This window comes from Cornus florida, unplaced genomic scaffold (genome assembly GCF_030987335.1).
Source record: "Cornus florida cultivar Cherokee Brave unplaced genomic scaffold, ASM3098733v1 CherokeeBrave_3.0.0_Hap2_Chr07, whole genome shotgun sequence".
NCBI classification, from domain to species: Eukaryota; Viridiplantae; Streptophyta; class Magnoliopsida; order Cornales; family Cornaceae; genus Cornus; species Cornus florida.
Window position 1 is genome coordinate 438069 of NW_026775577.1, and position 16636 is coordinate 454704.

The 16636-nt window shown below is 36.1% G+C and overlaps 3 protein-coding genes across 4 annotated transcripts; 1 reads left to right on the forward strand and 2 right to left on the reverse strand.

The window, feature by feature from the left end:
* On the forward strand, positions 1-826 carry LOC132315609 (uncharacterized). Its single transcript, XM_059813946.1, has one exon. The coding sequence runs from the start codon at positions 147-149 to the stop codon at positions 642-644; it is 498 nt and encodes a 165-aa protein (XP_059669929.1). The 5' UTR covers positions 1-146; the 3' UTR covers positions 645-826.
* Positions 827-4315: 3489 nt separating this feature from the next.
* Positions 4316-8875, reverse strand: LOC132315611 (cysteine-rich and transmembrane domain-containing protein WIH2-like). The gene is made up of 3 exons (XM_059813949.1): positions 8677-8875; positions 8148-8439; positions 4316-4623 (listed from the first exon to the last, which is right to left on the reverse strand). The coding sequence occupies exons 1-3, from the start codon at positions 8726-8728 to the stop codon at positions 4575-4577; spliced, it is 393 nt and encodes a 130-aa protein (XP_059669932.1). The 5' UTR covers positions 8729-8875; the 3' UTR covers positions 4316-4574.
* A 943-nt stretch (positions 8876-9818) lies between these two features.
* Positions 9819-16074, reverse strand: LOC132315610 (uncharacterized). 2 transcript variants are annotated; one of them, XM_059813947.1, is made up of 6 exons: positions 15789-16074; positions 11312-11410; positions 11092-11200; positions 10894-10965; positions 10766-10771; positions 9819-10240 (listed from the first exon to the last, which is right to left on the reverse strand). In XM_059813947.1, the coding sequence occupies exons 1-6, from the start codon at positions 15971-15973 to the stop codon at positions 10133-10135; spliced, it is 579 nt and encodes a 192-aa protein (XP_059669930.1). In that variant the 5' UTR covers positions 15974-16074; the 3' UTR covers positions 9819-10132. The 2 variants fall into 2 exon arrangements, with proteins under 2 accessions (XP_059669930.1, XP_059669931.1); XM_059813948.1 differs by lacking the exon at positions 10766-10771.
* Between the last annotated feature and the right edge of the window lie 562 nt (positions 16075-16636).

The following is a 16636-nucleotide window of genomic DNA, read 5'->3' on the forward strand; positions in this document are numbered from 1 at the left end:
AGACACACACAAAGGGTTGTAGCTAATTAGCTAGTCTCGTCGGTCACAAAGCGGTACGGAGTTGCCATCTATCCGTGACTAGTGAGATCTTCTTCACTCTGCTTCGATATTCGAAACCCTAGTTATTTTGAAGCAATAAAAGAAGCATGGCAGAGTTCAAGAACGACGAAGAAGAAGAACACGCATTGCCTACAAAGCGAAAATCTGATATCTGCTCAGTAGACAAAGACCAAGACGAAGGCGAAGATCTAAAGAAGAAGCAGAAGTTGGAAACTTCTTCTGACGGAGATAATGATGAAGACGACGACGAAGAAGAGGATTACGGCGATGAAGATGATGATGAGGAGGAGGAGGAGGAGGAAGACGATGACGAGAATTCGGATGGCAAGGCTCAAATTGATAGCAAGGGCAAAGGGATTTTGAGGGAAGACAAGGGTAAAGGGAAATTGATCGAAGAAACCGATGATTCTAGTGATGCTGGGAGTGAATCCGATGGCGACGCCGATAGTGACCTCTCCGACGATCCGCTTGCCGAGGTCGATTTGGATAACATTCTCCCTTCCAGAACTCGGAGGCGGGCCGTTCGGCCTGGTGTCTATCTTTCTAATGATGCTCACAACAACAACAACAACAAAGACGCTTAATTGAATGAGACGGGTAAAAACTAAACGAAATTTGTAATTTCTATTTCAATCCGGAGGTAGTAGTAGTACTCTTTGATGAGATAAAAGCAAAGCTGATTCCTTGTTTTCGGTTCGACACTTCTACCACAATTTATTAATGCTGTCTATCTTGATTAATCTAGGGTTCCTCTCTATTATTGCCATGCTTGTTTCTACAAATTTCCTTAGTTTTCCAATTTTTTCTACTTAAATCATATTCAAAATGCTATTCCAATTTTGACCATATGTCGTTAACTCTTTTAAATGAACTCAAAACTGAACAAAATGAAGAAATTGTTGAATTTTTTTGTTGGAACAAATAATGGGTATTTTTGGACTGAAGATTGTATTGCCTGAATATTACCTTAAAAGATTGTTTATAGTCATCATGGGTGGTTTTTAAGTTAAGTGCTAGTTAATTTTCATGCACTAGTTATGTCTCTAAAGACTCAGACAATAACACTAAAATGTTTTAAGAGAATGTAAGGAGGTGCAAGTTGCACAAATGGAATTTCATTATGTGTGTGTGGAATTCACCTTTGTTAGTTGTTAATCCATTCAAACTGCTAATTTATGGACGGTTATGTTGGTTATTAGAACAGAGCATTGAACGGTTGGTCTTTAGGTCATCACCGTGTAGGAAGCATGCAATGACTAATGATTTAATTGGATATTTCATGCAAAGTTCTGCTTACTGGATGAGACTTGCCGCACATAAGAAAGATGTGATGTGTTGTGATAGTCTGTTTTCTTCAATATACTTTAGAACGCTTCTCTCTTCACTGGCTTTCAGATGTCAGAACAGATGTTTCTCGGTTTCATGGCTCCTGTCATGCACACATGCTGGTATAGCATGCTGTTCTGTCTTTCAGTCCACTACATATTTTCTTGTTAATACTTTGGTATATGTCTTTTGATTATGTTGATGTGTTTTAGCTTGTAGTGCACTAGTTCTAATTTATTGCACACTTATATTGACATGACCCTGAACTATGGGACCGACTGAAACCATCCATATTAACTAGGTTGAGGTCTATTTAGTATTTGTAAGCCCTAAAGTGTCTTTATAAGCTTTTATAGCTTTGATTAACATAACTTTATTCCTTATACTTGCTGTAATGCTTACAAAACTCCCTTATGCAAGGGATTTTACGTATTGAAGTTGCTGTAGTAGTTACTTCAATAACTATTTAATAGTGGGCAATTATTGGGCTGTTTGTCTGAATATGTGCTGGGTTGCAGGAAAAAAAAAGGGTTGGGGGGGTGGGGGCATTGATCATCCTAAATCTTTCTTAAGTTTTATGGTTGTCTGATCTGAGGAAATTCTATAGTCAAGCTGTTTCAATAGTCAAAACTGTTTCGATAGTCAAACTGTTAGTGGTGCAGTACAAAGTCTAAATGTCACTATTACCTATTGGTGCTTGAAGATGTAGAGCTTGATAGAGTTAGTGTGCAAATGTCTAGCTGCAGATTTTTAATCGTCATTGTTACCTCTTGATACTGACATGTTTGTGTAGCTTGGAAAAGGTAGTATGCAGATGTCCAGCTGCAAATTTGTCTTGGTAATTGCAAGTCCACAAACTTGCACCACTAGAGTTCACCCTGGTCAAAGATTTGTATTCCATTTGGTGATTACAGAAATCGAATGAGCTTTTATTTATATTGTTTGCTCTACTTTGGTTCCACTGTTATGCTGGTCAGGTCATGCAAGGTCAATTCTGTTTTTGGTCAGTGAAAAGTCTCATAAAAAATTAAAAAGAACTCTTCTAGCATGCACCTTTCTTTTGTTGCCATTATTTGAACTTCTGTACTTCTGTGAGTTATGCTGCTTAACTTCTGTTTTCTGATGGGAATGTTGACTTCTGCATAAGGAAAATTTAGATGCATCTCATACTGAGCTGATGTTATAACAAAGAAAAAAGAAGGCAAATCATAACCTATTTATGAGTTATGCCTTTTGTAATGGTGGGGACCTTCTTAATCGGGTCTTATTCATCCAATGGAATTTGTAATATAATAACAGTGATGGCCCTAATAATGTTGCAACTTGGGGTGGGTTAATAGAATTAACAGTGATGGCCCTAATAATGTTGTAAGTTGGGGTGGGTTAATTACTAGGTTATATAACATAATCATTATTGTCGCTGTAGATACTGTTACCAAGTGGTTTGGAACTTCTTTTTTCTTTTAATAAAAAAAAGTTTTGAACTAGGATTTAGTGACAAGTCTAGTTAATTGATATTGTTGAAGTTCTTAACAAAGTATTGCAGGAAATTGTGTCTTTATCTGGTTCAGTGCAGTTCAATGTTATGGACTAGGGGTTGGGTCTTGAATGGGCTTTTGGCTTGCAAGTTCATTAGAAAAGATGGCTTTTACGCGTATGGTACAACACTGAGTTTATTTTTCATAATTTGAGCGGTGTACGTATTTTGCAACTTTTTGAAACTAATGTAAATGTGTTAGAAGTAGATTCATCAATTCCTGCCAAGATGTAGTTCATCCTTCTTTGTCAAGCCCAACATCCAACTCCCTTTTTTTTCCTCTTTAGAATATCATCCTTAAATAATTTTACTGTTGAAACAACCTATGGTTGCTTTCTTTAAGTTAAAAATTATGAATTCTTTCATGTCAGAGTATAATTCTAGAATGGTCCTAAACTTTATTTCTGTCATTGCATGGTAGGGGCCTAGAAGAGATGCTGCAGAATGGCTCTGTAATATATTACAAGAGGCGGCATCCTCGTCATACTCTCTCCTCTCTCTAGCGTGACCCTACTCATTGATTGAAATAGAAATTTTTTGGCTATCTAATGGCTATTTAACTAACGTGACATTGGTAATCAATATAGGCAACAAGTCACCAACATATATGTGCATCTGGATGTACTTGTTAGGTTACTAAGATCATTCACTGTTTTGTTGGTATGCCCATTTTTTTCTTTTTCTTTTTCTTTTTCATCGGCAAGAAACACTCACTTTGTCCTTTGGGACTTGAACCATCCACCTTCTACAACAATGTCTTTGGCGTTGGTATGCTGTCTAATAATGTATGTTGTCGATATTTGTGCCATTTCTCAATTTTAGATCATCTCCAATTCAAAAGTTAGTCTCGGAAAATGACATATTAAAATTACAACTTTCTTGTTAACCCTTATATTTCCCCCTTTCCCTCTAGTTTTATGGTAATCAAAAGAGATATATATATATATATATATCTCGGCTTCTTTAGTTTTTTGTTCTCACTGCATTCCCGAAAGGAAGTGTGTCTGAGGCAAGAACTAACCTATCTTGGCTTCTTTAGCTCTATGGGTTGGAGTGGAAGTCTTAGAATAGGCTTGTTGTCTGGGAATGACACTATGAGGAGTAAATATTAGGTGAGCCGGGAATGATCCAAGACCGGACCTCAGTCCGGCGGATGATAATTCAGGCAAACTCATCTAATTAAGGCTGCAAGCTCATGTAACAAGAGGCATCTGAATGAAAATTCAGGCAGCAGTTCCCCCCCACATGATCACTCTGATAAAAACTTCCTCAGTGAGTTTAACCAAGACGGTACTCCGTGCGTAGCCACTCGAGGTTGAAAACAAAAACATTTTTATAGATAGACAAACATCTTCAGCAATCAATGCTTACCAGCGCTTGTGAAATAAGTCATTTTTCAACCAAATACTATTTTTCAGTGCTAATAATATCAGTGGCTCATAATTACAGATTTCAAAAACAATGAAAGACCCATAGCAGATCAAGTGAGATAGGTTCCACTTGCACAATAGAACATTTTAGCAGCCGCATAAAGAAGTCCCGGTCCAAGCAAAGACGAAAAGATAACAAGTGTAGAGAAAAAAAAATTACAAGAAACCCACATAAAAAATTATTAGGCACTCATGTACATCATGTCTATTTATTCATCATCTTAGAAACAGCACTCCTCTAGCACACAGCAGCAACAAAGCGCAGCCAAACTGCAGTTATAAACAAATACTTAAGTAGTGCCCTCATCATATAACAGTAGCTTATGTAGTCAAATATATATATATATATGAGTGTTAGCCATTTCAACATGATAGAATCTAACAGTGACTCACAAGCAAAGCCAAAGTCATCTTTGAAGTGGATTGTATCATACCATTTGTACAAATGTCTATTGGTGCCGGGATCTTATATTGGACAAGCTGAGACAAAATCACGAGGTATTGGGATATATGTGTGTGTGTGTGTGTGTGTGTGTGTGTGTGAATGACACTAAATTTTTGACAATATTTAATTAAACAACGTTCAATTACAAAAAGTTGAAACCAACAAAAATCCAGTGATGAAGCAAATACAAGAAGAAACAGAATGTGTTTCACACACACGAGGGGAGTGAAGAGATCCCTCTCTCATTATTCTTCGTATTAAAAACCAAACATTTCAACTAATTTATTGCACTGACTTGCAAAAATGTAGTACCAGTCTCATTGCTTAGCTACCACATAACGCAAACTACAGTCAGATGTCAAATGCCATTAACTTTACACATGCGGTTAGAAAATACCAGCAACAATGAAAAATGATGCTGATAATCTGATTTATTTCACACACTTTGCAAAATGAGAATTAGGTCAAATTCTGTATATCATAAATATACTATTCCTCATAACCTTTTCATTGACCAAGCTATTTCTAAAAAAACCTTCAAGCTACACAATAGAGCAAGCTATTGTTGCTATAGGCTTTTCTTCTGATGAATAAGCTATTTCAATTAAAATATATATTTAGTTGTGCTTGGTATTTCCATTAAAAAACCTTGTCTTCATCAACCAAACTTAGCCATCTCAAATAATAGGATTGAAATTGTTTATCAATGAATCTTCCTTGTTTTTTGATAGGCAAAAGGGCACAGGGACGAAGATGGTATTCAAGCAGCCAAGGAGATACGAAACATTGTGATTTTGCTACCAATATGCACTTACCAGCCAAACTAGCAAGATCTTCCACCATCCATAAAACACACAAACATCACAGACTATGTAATCCCAAACGCAAGTTTGAGGTGTGCAAATTAATGCTGTAAAAAGTATCCATACCATCACCCTGCCACGAGCCTCCCCTAGTTTTAAGAATTTATCTCAAGCATGCTTCTAACTAAATGTATGTACGTAAAGACATATGTATGCATCTATATATACACGCACGTGCAAGCACACCTCAATATGCATCTTAAAAGTATGTGTATACTATTGTGTCGTCTCTAACCCTGATCCAACTAGGGTTTGAACCTTTTGTCTTGAACGGTTGAACCTCAATTACTCCCAACCAGATCCGTGCCAATAAAAGTAGGGAAGGTTTTTGGATGAGCTGCCAATTTCCATTCACAGTTATTTCGTGCATAGATGGTTAACTCATCCAATACTACAGAAAAGGGCATATTACTTGACATCTTCTCATTCTTTGGTCCCTGCTAATGTCAATATAGTTGTTTGTCCCTCCATTATGTTGTACTATCCACCAATTTTATCTCTACAGACATTCTTATGTGCATATTATTTATTCGCCTCTACTGAATGAAGATCATGAAGATAAAAATTACCACAAAAGGAGGGGAAAAAATAAGATCACGAGGATAAAGTAATAATGACTACATAATGCAAACTCCTGATCCATCATGATTCCTGATTATTGGATAACCCATAGACGTTCAGTTGATCCCTGAAATGGTATTGCTTATAATAAAACCCTTGACAAAATCCTTGGCACTCTAGGAAGCACTTATATGGATACGACATGACATGGATACAGTGAAAAAGAAAATCTCAGAAAGAAAAAAGAAGAAGAAGATATGGATAAAGGGAAAATCCGGCTTACGAGGTTCCCGCCATTGCAGGTATGGGGAGGTTAGATTAAGCAACCTTAACTCCGAATGCAAAGGGTTGTTTCTTTGAAAAAACAAGATATGGATATGATATATTTTTACATAGGATTCATGTTCATAATGAACAAGACAAAAGTTTCACGGTTACACTAATATATTTTTACATACAACAACCACCACCAAGCCTTTTTCCATTTACTTGGGTTCAGCTACATGAATCTTATGTTTCCATTCTATTATATTTAAGGCCAGCCATAATCTCAGTCAATCCACATGCTATCATATCTTTCTTTATTAACTTTATCTACGTTAATTTTGGTCTTCCTCTTCCCCTTAGTATTACCCTCAATGTGGACTATGTCACTTTTCCTAACTGGCGCACTTAAAGGTTTTCTTTGCACATGTCTAAACCATCTTAACCGATTTCCTCCCATTTTATCTCCAATTGGTGCTGGTCCAATCATCTCCCGAATGTGATCAATTCTAATTCTATAATTTCTAGTCGTACCGCACATCCATCTCAGAATTCGCATTTCTGCCACACTCACTTTATGCAAGTGTTGTCTCCTAGTTGCCCAACATTAGGTACCATAAAGTATGGCTAGTCTAATAGTTCTTCGATAGAACTCTCTTTTCAATGATAAGGAGATAGGCCTATCACAATATACTAGATGCAGTCCTCCATTTAACCCATCTTGCCTTGATTCTACTATTAAAGTTATCTCCAATTTCTCCCTCATTACGAATAATTGAGCCTCAATAACGAAAATGTTCACTTTTTTGCTCTTGATTCTCAATCCTTACCATATCCTCATTTGACTTTCTAGATTTACTAAAGTTACACTCGATATGATAAGTATTATTCCGGCTCATCTAAAGCCCTTTTAAATATGAAAAAAAAAAAAAAATAACAATAATTCTTGATTAGTTTTCTATAATATTATGATTATATAAAAAATTAAAAATAAAAAATAAAAAAAATAATTTCTTGATTAGTTTTCTTTAATATTATGATTCTACAACGTATACTTTCAAAAGAGAATATAACAGTTAAAAAAAAAAAAAGTGTATAATTTCTTAACAATCTTTGGCAGCTCTAGATTGTGACTACAAATATAAGAAAGAAAGGAAAAATGAACTTAAGCTAAGCATGTTGGACTTGTATAACGGATAAATCAAGGATGTCTAAGATATCAGAACATTTTCAATAAAGAAATGACAATCAAAGTGTTAAAAATTTAACAATTTTATTGGGGGAAAGTGTTTTTTATGGAACCAAACTACCTTTCCCATGAGAGTGATGAAGCAATCAATATAAGTAGAACATTTCAAGTGATGAAAAACTAGACAAGACCCTGAATTTTGACGAATTCAAATCAAAGAAATCAAAACTGAAAATTTCTAACATGCAATCATTTCAGAATATAAAATTCATGTCAGAGAGTATTTCATGCTCAGTGTCCCTAAAATGAAGTTTAAAACATTGCATCATCAGAAGCAATACACCAGTATAACAAAAAAGAAGCCATATTAATTTACTGATATAGGACCCAGAAAAGGAAGCTTGCTATATGTGTGGATGTATATGTATAAGCACCAAAGAGAGAAGTGGTAATTGAGAGAGAGATGACATACCAGCCTTGTAGGAATGAAGTGCAACCAGTTTGGTCATTGTATTGATAATGCTGGCAGTGGTAGACCTGGTAAGCAGGTTGAGGTGGTGGAGGTGGTGGTTGAGGGTAGCCTTGACTGAAGTAGGCTTGATATCCTCCTGTATGCTGGGGTGGTGGTGGTGGTGGTGGATAAGGATACCCAGCAGGTGGTGGGTACCCTTCATACTGTGCTGGTGGCGGCGGTGCTGATGGGTATCCTGGTGGCGGCGGTGCTGAAGGGTATCCTGGTGGTGGAGGATACACAGACCCATACCCTATGAGAAAATAAATAAAAAAGGGTAAAAATACCCATATTAGATTGAAATTGAAAAACCTAACTAAATCACATAGGCAAGAAGAAACAAGGAACGGATGATAATTGTATAAAAATGTAAGAGGAGTCCAATACTCCAATAGAGATAAATTAAAAGGAGAAGAGAAACAAATAAATTAATTAATTAATAATGGATTGGTCATAGGCATCGGATGAGAGGAAGGAAGAGGATACCTACCTGGTGGGGGGTAAGGGTCTTGCGGAGGAGGAGGGACTTGCTGGTAACTCATTGTTTGTTCTGTGTGTGTATGTATACCGAAAATCCCAAAACACCAATCAATGAAGCTGATGCTGTTTCTCCTATATCTATATATGTATCTGTATGTATCGGATCAACCAAGGGATGGCGAATTGGCGATCAGTGATAGGTATTGGTAATTTGGTTGGTACATCATTCATTATATTATACGACTACGCTCTTTGCAATTGCCAATGTTTAACGAATTGCATAATGACACATCACCATCAAGTGGTGGGTTATTAATCTTAATATATTCAGCAATAACGTGACGTACTATAATTCGTCCAGGCTGGCTTTGGTGTTTTTGTTTTTTTTTTTTCTTCTCGCTCTTTCTGTTTTTCTAACAGCCAAAATATACACCGCGTCTATTCTATTCAAGTAGCTTGCTTTAGTTGTGTTTTATCATCATTGACCACATCATTTCAACGTTTTGATACAGGCTGCCTAAAATGGGCCATCATTTATTCCACTCATCAATTTTTTTGTCTAATAATGTGCTCCTCCAATGTGAATTAGACTTCGGGCGAGTGAAAAGATGAGCAAATGCCCATAATCAAAGCCATAAAGTTGTAATACAGAGTCCAAATCGTATGACACGTGACTGACATAACAAAATAAAGTTAAAGAAAAATAAAAAATTAAATATATCTGACCCTCCAACTACTTGTCATTTTCTCAATAATCCAGCCATACCCAACTCTATTTTCCTAATATGCAAGCGTCGATCAATCAATCCATTACCCAACTCTAGAGAGCAACGCCGGGCAGCACAAAACGAGGTCTAAGTACCCATTCAATGAAAGTAAAACATTTTAAGTATATGGAAATGGAGTTTCACCATGCCCAAAACATTAAGTTACTGTAAAAATTCAAACTGTTCCCTGTAATTCACTCCATATAATTATTTCAGACACTCCTTTGCTTACAAGTACTCGTTTGTTTTTGAGATCTCAAACTTCCCAATTATATATGTCGAACCGCAAAGTTCGTCACTACATTAAGAAAGAACTGGTTCTCTGTATCAGATCAAATTAAAAGAGGACTCACTCATCATTCAGTGCCATACATGCAAAATTCCCTAACAACAAACACAGAATTAATACAGTTTAGAACTGATGAAGCTCGCTCATCAAGAAATGTACAAATTGAAAAGAAAAAAAACTAAGTCAAACATTTTCTTCCGACTGAGTCACACCTGCCCAAAGATCAGCATGGCAGATTGACAAAGTGTGTTCATCTCACATATATAATCAGACAGTTATCTATTTCAAAGTTCTAACATATGACAACCTAAACTGAACGGAGGTTCAGCAAGCAACGTTGTCTCAGAAGAGACCCAATTGGAGACCAGCCTATGGAATCAGCTACGGAAGTTTGTTTCAGTTTCTGACGATTAGCGCTTCTTCTTGCTACTAGATTTTGATGGGGTTGCAACCAGGTACACAAACAATACCACGATTGAGATCACCGAAATCAAGGACCCGTACTTTGCCAACAACCTCTGTTAAAAAGACAAAATTGGGAGTCAGAGAAGAGTACAGTGGATCTGCAAGACCCACATATATAAATACACACGCGAGGATCGGTTAGTCCTATAATTAATTAAAGCAATAAATCAAAAGTAATGTAAGGAAGAGATGAATCAAAAGGCATTACAATCACTCTGCAGGACAATCACACAGACGGATGTTGAGCAGGAAACATTCAACTGGTTACCATTTAAAAACCCAACAGGCAAAAAGAAATATTCCAAAACATTGTATTCTCACAACCAATTTTGTTGCTTTCGTTTTTTACAAGTCACAACCAATCTTATTGCCCTTAATTAAGAGTAAAAGATCACACCAGAAGCAGAGGACAGAAGATCACTGATATGCCCTTTCTAACCCTGTCACATGCATAGTCCCTAATCCACTAATCATTGTCATGTGAGTCACTTCCAACCCATCTACTTGAAGTTACAAAAATGAAATTCATTCTGCAGTCTTATGAGACTATAATTTATTATAACAATAACTCCTCTTACCTTAGCCTGAGAAAATTTGCCCGCCGTTAAAAGATGATTCCATGAAAAAACAAAAGCATGGTTTTTAGTGGAGATAACATAACTAAAAAGAAATTTATTGATGCATTTATTACCAGTGATAGACTTACCCACTCTAACTTCTTCTCAGGAGGCCTATCTGCAAGGAGATCTAAGGGCAGAATCGGAGTTGTGTATGCTTCCTAAAAATGTAAACAGACCAAATATCATAAAATTATTACATTAAACAAATATATACTTATCTTTGCTACATATATATATATATATCTACATATATTATATATATGAAAATGATCACAATGCCAAACCTGTAGAGCAGCCTTTGTGGGGACACGGAATGTGATAACTGCTGGTGCACCATAAAATAGTGTTTGTACTTTGGACTCCAAATCAAAAGAGTGTGATAGAAGAGCCCCACTGCCAATTATACAAGTTTGCATGGTAAAGATGTTAATTTGAAAAATAGGAATAAGAAATTTATTAAAAAAACATTGTGGCTGGTTGGTGTCACTGGAATGTGGAACTTACGCGTCAAGTCTCTCCCATGACATTGAAGTGTTACCACTGACAATATCAAATATATCTTTGGACCAGCTATCATCAGTAAGACTTACATCATAAGCAGTCCTGAAGACCCAACAATTTATAAAATAAATTAAATTATACAAGTGCAGATATCAATAAAAAAAAATGCATAAAATTAAACCACAATAATCATCAATTATACCCAAAAAGAGAAATTAGAATCTAACAGCACCATACAGGCATACATCAACAAGCTTTAACTGCAAGAGATCCACAAACTAAAACAATAAGAAATCTATTTCATGTCCAACAGCTGTCAAATGGACCAAATTACACACAGATATAGTGATGGAGTTGGTAAGACCCTACTATCAAATGCATATTATTTAAATATCAAGCCAACTATAAGTTCATATATATATATATATATAAAGAACACTAGAGAGCACCAAGGGTGTGCAACCCATGGACACATGGTATATACAAAGAGCATAAACGAAAAAAAATTAATTGACATGATCTATAGACAGTGGGGTAAAAAAAAGCTTCAATATCACCATTCACCAAGAAAAAGAAATTGGAAAAATTTATCAGAAGTGACACCTCTAGATTCGAACAAGGCATGATCGTCAAGTGTCACATAGTGAAAAAGGAAAATCACACAACACCGACACTTCCACTGGAAAATCAAGTAACAAATGGCTGTGATTCACTGTCATCCTGCACATACAACACCAGTTCTACAGGTTTTCCCCTCCTTAAGAGATTATCTATAACTACACTCTTCTGAAACACTGCTGTCACACCAATAATGCTATCTTGGGAAGGGCTGCGCCATATAGCTTCCCAAGGAAACCAAAAGATCCCCCCTCACCTCAAAATCCATTGGGAAAATCACACCCGAGATTTCTCCACTACTACTACTACAACAACAACAAACAAAGCCTTTTTCCCATTTACTTGGGGTTGGTTACAGGAATCCTATTTCTCCACTATCAAACCAAATTAGTTCAAGGAGTTATCAGATCCTCTTCTGAAATGGAATAATACAACCAACCAAAGAAAGCCTCTAATGCCTCCTTCTAAGCTTTCCCTATACTACTCTCCTCCAAAGGCTGTTCCTCTCTTCAGCATATGTCCACGGAACAAATATTGATACAGAACCTCAATATCATAATACCTAGCCCCCCTAACTTACTAGGAAGCAAACCATGTCAAATGTTACCATATGGCATCTAAATTCATCCCCCACTATCCCATAGAAATCCCTAGCGACTTCTCTATCATTTTCTTAACTGGGACTGAAATGGAAAAAAGAAATATGAAGTACGTACAGAGACTAGAAAAGGTACTCTTAATAAGGGTGATCCAACTTCCTTTTGAGAACTCAACTATTGAATTCCAAATGGATGCACGTACCTCCCCCCCAAGCTATATCCTATGAAAGGTCAAAGTAGGGAGTAGGAAGCTACGTGACCCCAGAACCCCAGAATTGCCCAAATGATACAGATCATTCACCAGCCCCACCAAAATTAGTTCATTTTCACTCACATGAGCTTTAACCACAAAACTTAGAAGCACAACAGAATCCACCTCAAATTTCTCTCCTAGTTTTAGTGGGGCTGGTTACAAGACTGTCAGCATAATCAATGGTTTACTTTGCATATTATGAATTGATGGTAGTTGAAATGACTTCAAGGTGCTTGAATGGAGGCTATACAAGAATCAAAAGTCAAAGGTGTCCAAGTAAAAAGCTGAATCGATAAGCAATAAATCAAAGATTTTCGATCCTCCAAATAAAGAGATGTTTTCCACAACAGCTGTAGATATCATTGGCCAAAAAACTTTCAAAAAATCTACTAGTTTTGCAAGCAAGTTCATCAAACTCTTCTAGCAATTGACAACAAGGAAAATCAAGCCACCTCCATAATTTATATCAATACACGAAGGGCATCGTACTTGAAATATAATGTCCCTGATTGACTAGGAATGTGACCATTTCACCATAAAAGAACAATTTAAGGTTCCCCACTCTTTTTCTCAGCACCATGTGCTATCCGCTGTTAGATGATGCCCAAAAAAATAAAAGGGTGGGATGAGACTAAGGGCCCAAAATTTTGTCAGAAAAAATTTGCTATTGTCTGAATACATTTAAGAACCAAAACCGAACAGTACCAACCCTTACATTTTTTGCTGGTTTGGTTCTAGTGAGCCTCGGTCTGGTTATAAGTTCAAAATTTTGAACTAAGAGTGGATCAATTTGGTTTTGGTTCGATATCAACCCGAACCAAACAGACCAATGAGCATCACTACTTAAGCCTCAATAAAAAGCCCAAAATTTAGTCAGAAAAACTATGCTATTGTCTGAATATATTTAAGAACCAAAACCGAACAGGACCAACCCTTATATTTTTTGCTTGGTTTGGTTCTAGTGCCCCTCGGTCTGGTTATGAGTTCAAAATTTTATAACTAAAACTGGATCAATTGGCTTTTGGTTCGATGCCCTCGATTTTTAACCCAAAGAGGCTATTACCTGAATAATTAATTACCACAAAATACAGATATCACTTTTTTTTATCAAGAGAAATTCATTCCCTTTTATAAAAATGGAGTTGGTTGGTTCGAAGGAAAGGTCTTAAGTCAGGAAAATCTCTCCCCAATTCATATATTTATTTTTTATGTCTCACTGATTTAATATTTTACTTCTGTCGCCTCAACTATTAGACCAGAAAATCACAATCTCATTTCACAGACCGGTTTCTGGTTGACTTTGATCTTATTGGGACTTAAATAAAGTTGTGTAACTTCAAGTGTTAGAAAAAAATAATTCATAATTCACATCTTCTGAAAATTACCCGACAATCAACTTCTGTCCATCCCTCTACAACCTTTCCAACCAAATTAATTACTTACAAGTTTCTAAGACCAGGCTTCCTAAGAAAAGATAATTTATTTGATTCAGCTCCTTACATTTATTTAATTTTTTCTCTATAAATATACATTTATTAAAATTTGAATGGAACATAGCGGGGAAAAAAAAAAGAAAAAAAAGTGTGGGGTCTCTAATAGCCAAATTTGACCAGAGCATTTTCTAATTGTTATATTAGATGGAGGATTTACATCTACCAAAAGATTCCCATATCATTGCCTATACGTTAATCAGCATTTTCTTTGCTAATATGCCCCTAAAATCACTTAACGATGATCATAGACAGTGGAGTATTATAATATGAAGTGAACGCAACAGAAAGATTCTAGCTTCAGAAAAGATCAACTAATGTTAGTACACTAGAATGAGATGATTTCATGCTGTAAATTTAACTATACAATCTATCATGATTCATGGAAAGATTGTTGCATAAATCCAGCACCAACTCAAAAGATGACAATTGATGGTGGAAAATAGATTGCCATTGTTAAGAGAGATCTAAGCTTTAAGAAGACGAACTTCCAGAATTCAGTGATGATAAAACTACCCAGATTCAATCCTTTCAATATTAGATAATCGAGACGTTGAAGTAAGGGACGAATGTGTAATGTAGAAACAGAGAATCATTAGCTCAATAACAGATATTGGGTTTCTATATTTCAGTTACTTATTTCCAAAATTTTCCTTCAGTTATTCACCTCCATCTCCATTTAGCCCTGGTGCATGAAGCAAGCAATGAACAAATCTCAGGATATCCAACTAATGATTTCATTCTGTAAACATAGTTTGACTGTTCTAAAATTGTTTCTCATACAAAATAATAATAATAATAATAAAATAAAATAAATCAACAACTGTATCTTTGTCCCAAAGTCAACTACTGCCGATTATATGTTCATATGCAAATGCAACAAACAGAACTGAAATCGGATCCTTCTAATGGACTCGGATTTGATACAGTCCAAAGTCATTGCCAGTAATGAATCAATAACACCAAATATTTCTACAACACAATAAAAATAAATTATGGTAAGAATTTAGGCACTGGTTGGTTTGCCTTTTAAAAGAATATGCATCCAATTTTCTTGACCAAAATACGAATTTTTTTCCAGAAGAAAGAAAAGAACTTAGAAAATGCTAATCAACCGGTAGTAGAGATACAACAACAATTCCACAATAAATTACAGGGAGTAATATATTTAAGTCAATAGGCATGAAAAAATTAACATCCACAGCTGGAAAATCGGCTTAATCGAGTACTATTAACTATCAAGCGCATTCATATAAAGTCAACAATCGGTTATGCAAGAAATGAATCCTTATATGAACCTAACCCGGTTGAAATGAGTATCATCACAAGATAAAATTGCAGAAAATATAATCAACAGCAGAAATCAATCGCGCATATATATATAGTGTGTGTGTGTGTGTGTGTGAGAGAGAGATCAGTAAGAGAACGCATGCAGAATGGGCGATTGGATCAAAAGAGCGGAAACATGAAAGATAGATCTGATAACAGAGATTGAAAAGGAGGAATTGAAGAGAACATACGCAGATCCTTGGTTGTAGATATCGATGGAGACGGAGACTCGTTCGGCGCCGGACTTGAGCCTGGAGGGAGTGGCCTTCTTATGAGCCACAATAAACGGTACGTCTGAGCTAGCGATCGTCGACGACGACGAGACCAAGAACGCTATCACTGCAAATATCAGAAATTTGGCTATTGGATTCCCCATCGTTGAATGGCCCGTGATACTTCTTCCTTCAGCTTCAGGTAGAGAAATGGGTATGGACAGGGAGACGCAAGGGCTCACACAACCATGAAAAAGTAATGTAAATGAAAAGTCCATCGTGAACAACGCCGTTTTAATTTTTAATTAGCAAAACGATGTCGTTCTGTTACCTACAAGTCTGGCTCTTGAATCCCGTAAACAATGACCTATAAACAGTTGGGTCTTAATGTAGCCCGGCCCAACCTTACAGAAGGAAGCAGAATGAGGTCAATGATCTCATCATTAACGCCCCTCTCCATTGTGCATCACATATCTCGGTCCTCATTAGAAAAGAAGTACTCAATCATGTGGATTAATAATGAATGATAGATCTTCCCTAATTATAAAATTAAAATATATATATATTGAGGGTGTATTCAAGTCGTATGAAATTAGAGTATTGAAATTTAAAATTAATCGAATTTTAAAAAAAATTAGTTTAATTTTTTTAATTATTTTTTTCAAATTCTACAAATTTTAATTGAAAACTTCAATTACATGCAATAGAACAATAAGCGGAAAAAACCAAGACCAAGATCTATGCACCTCAGGATATCCTCTTCCGTCCACACAAGACAAAATGACCACCTAAATTTTGGTCAAAATATTTCACCTATCTATTATAGC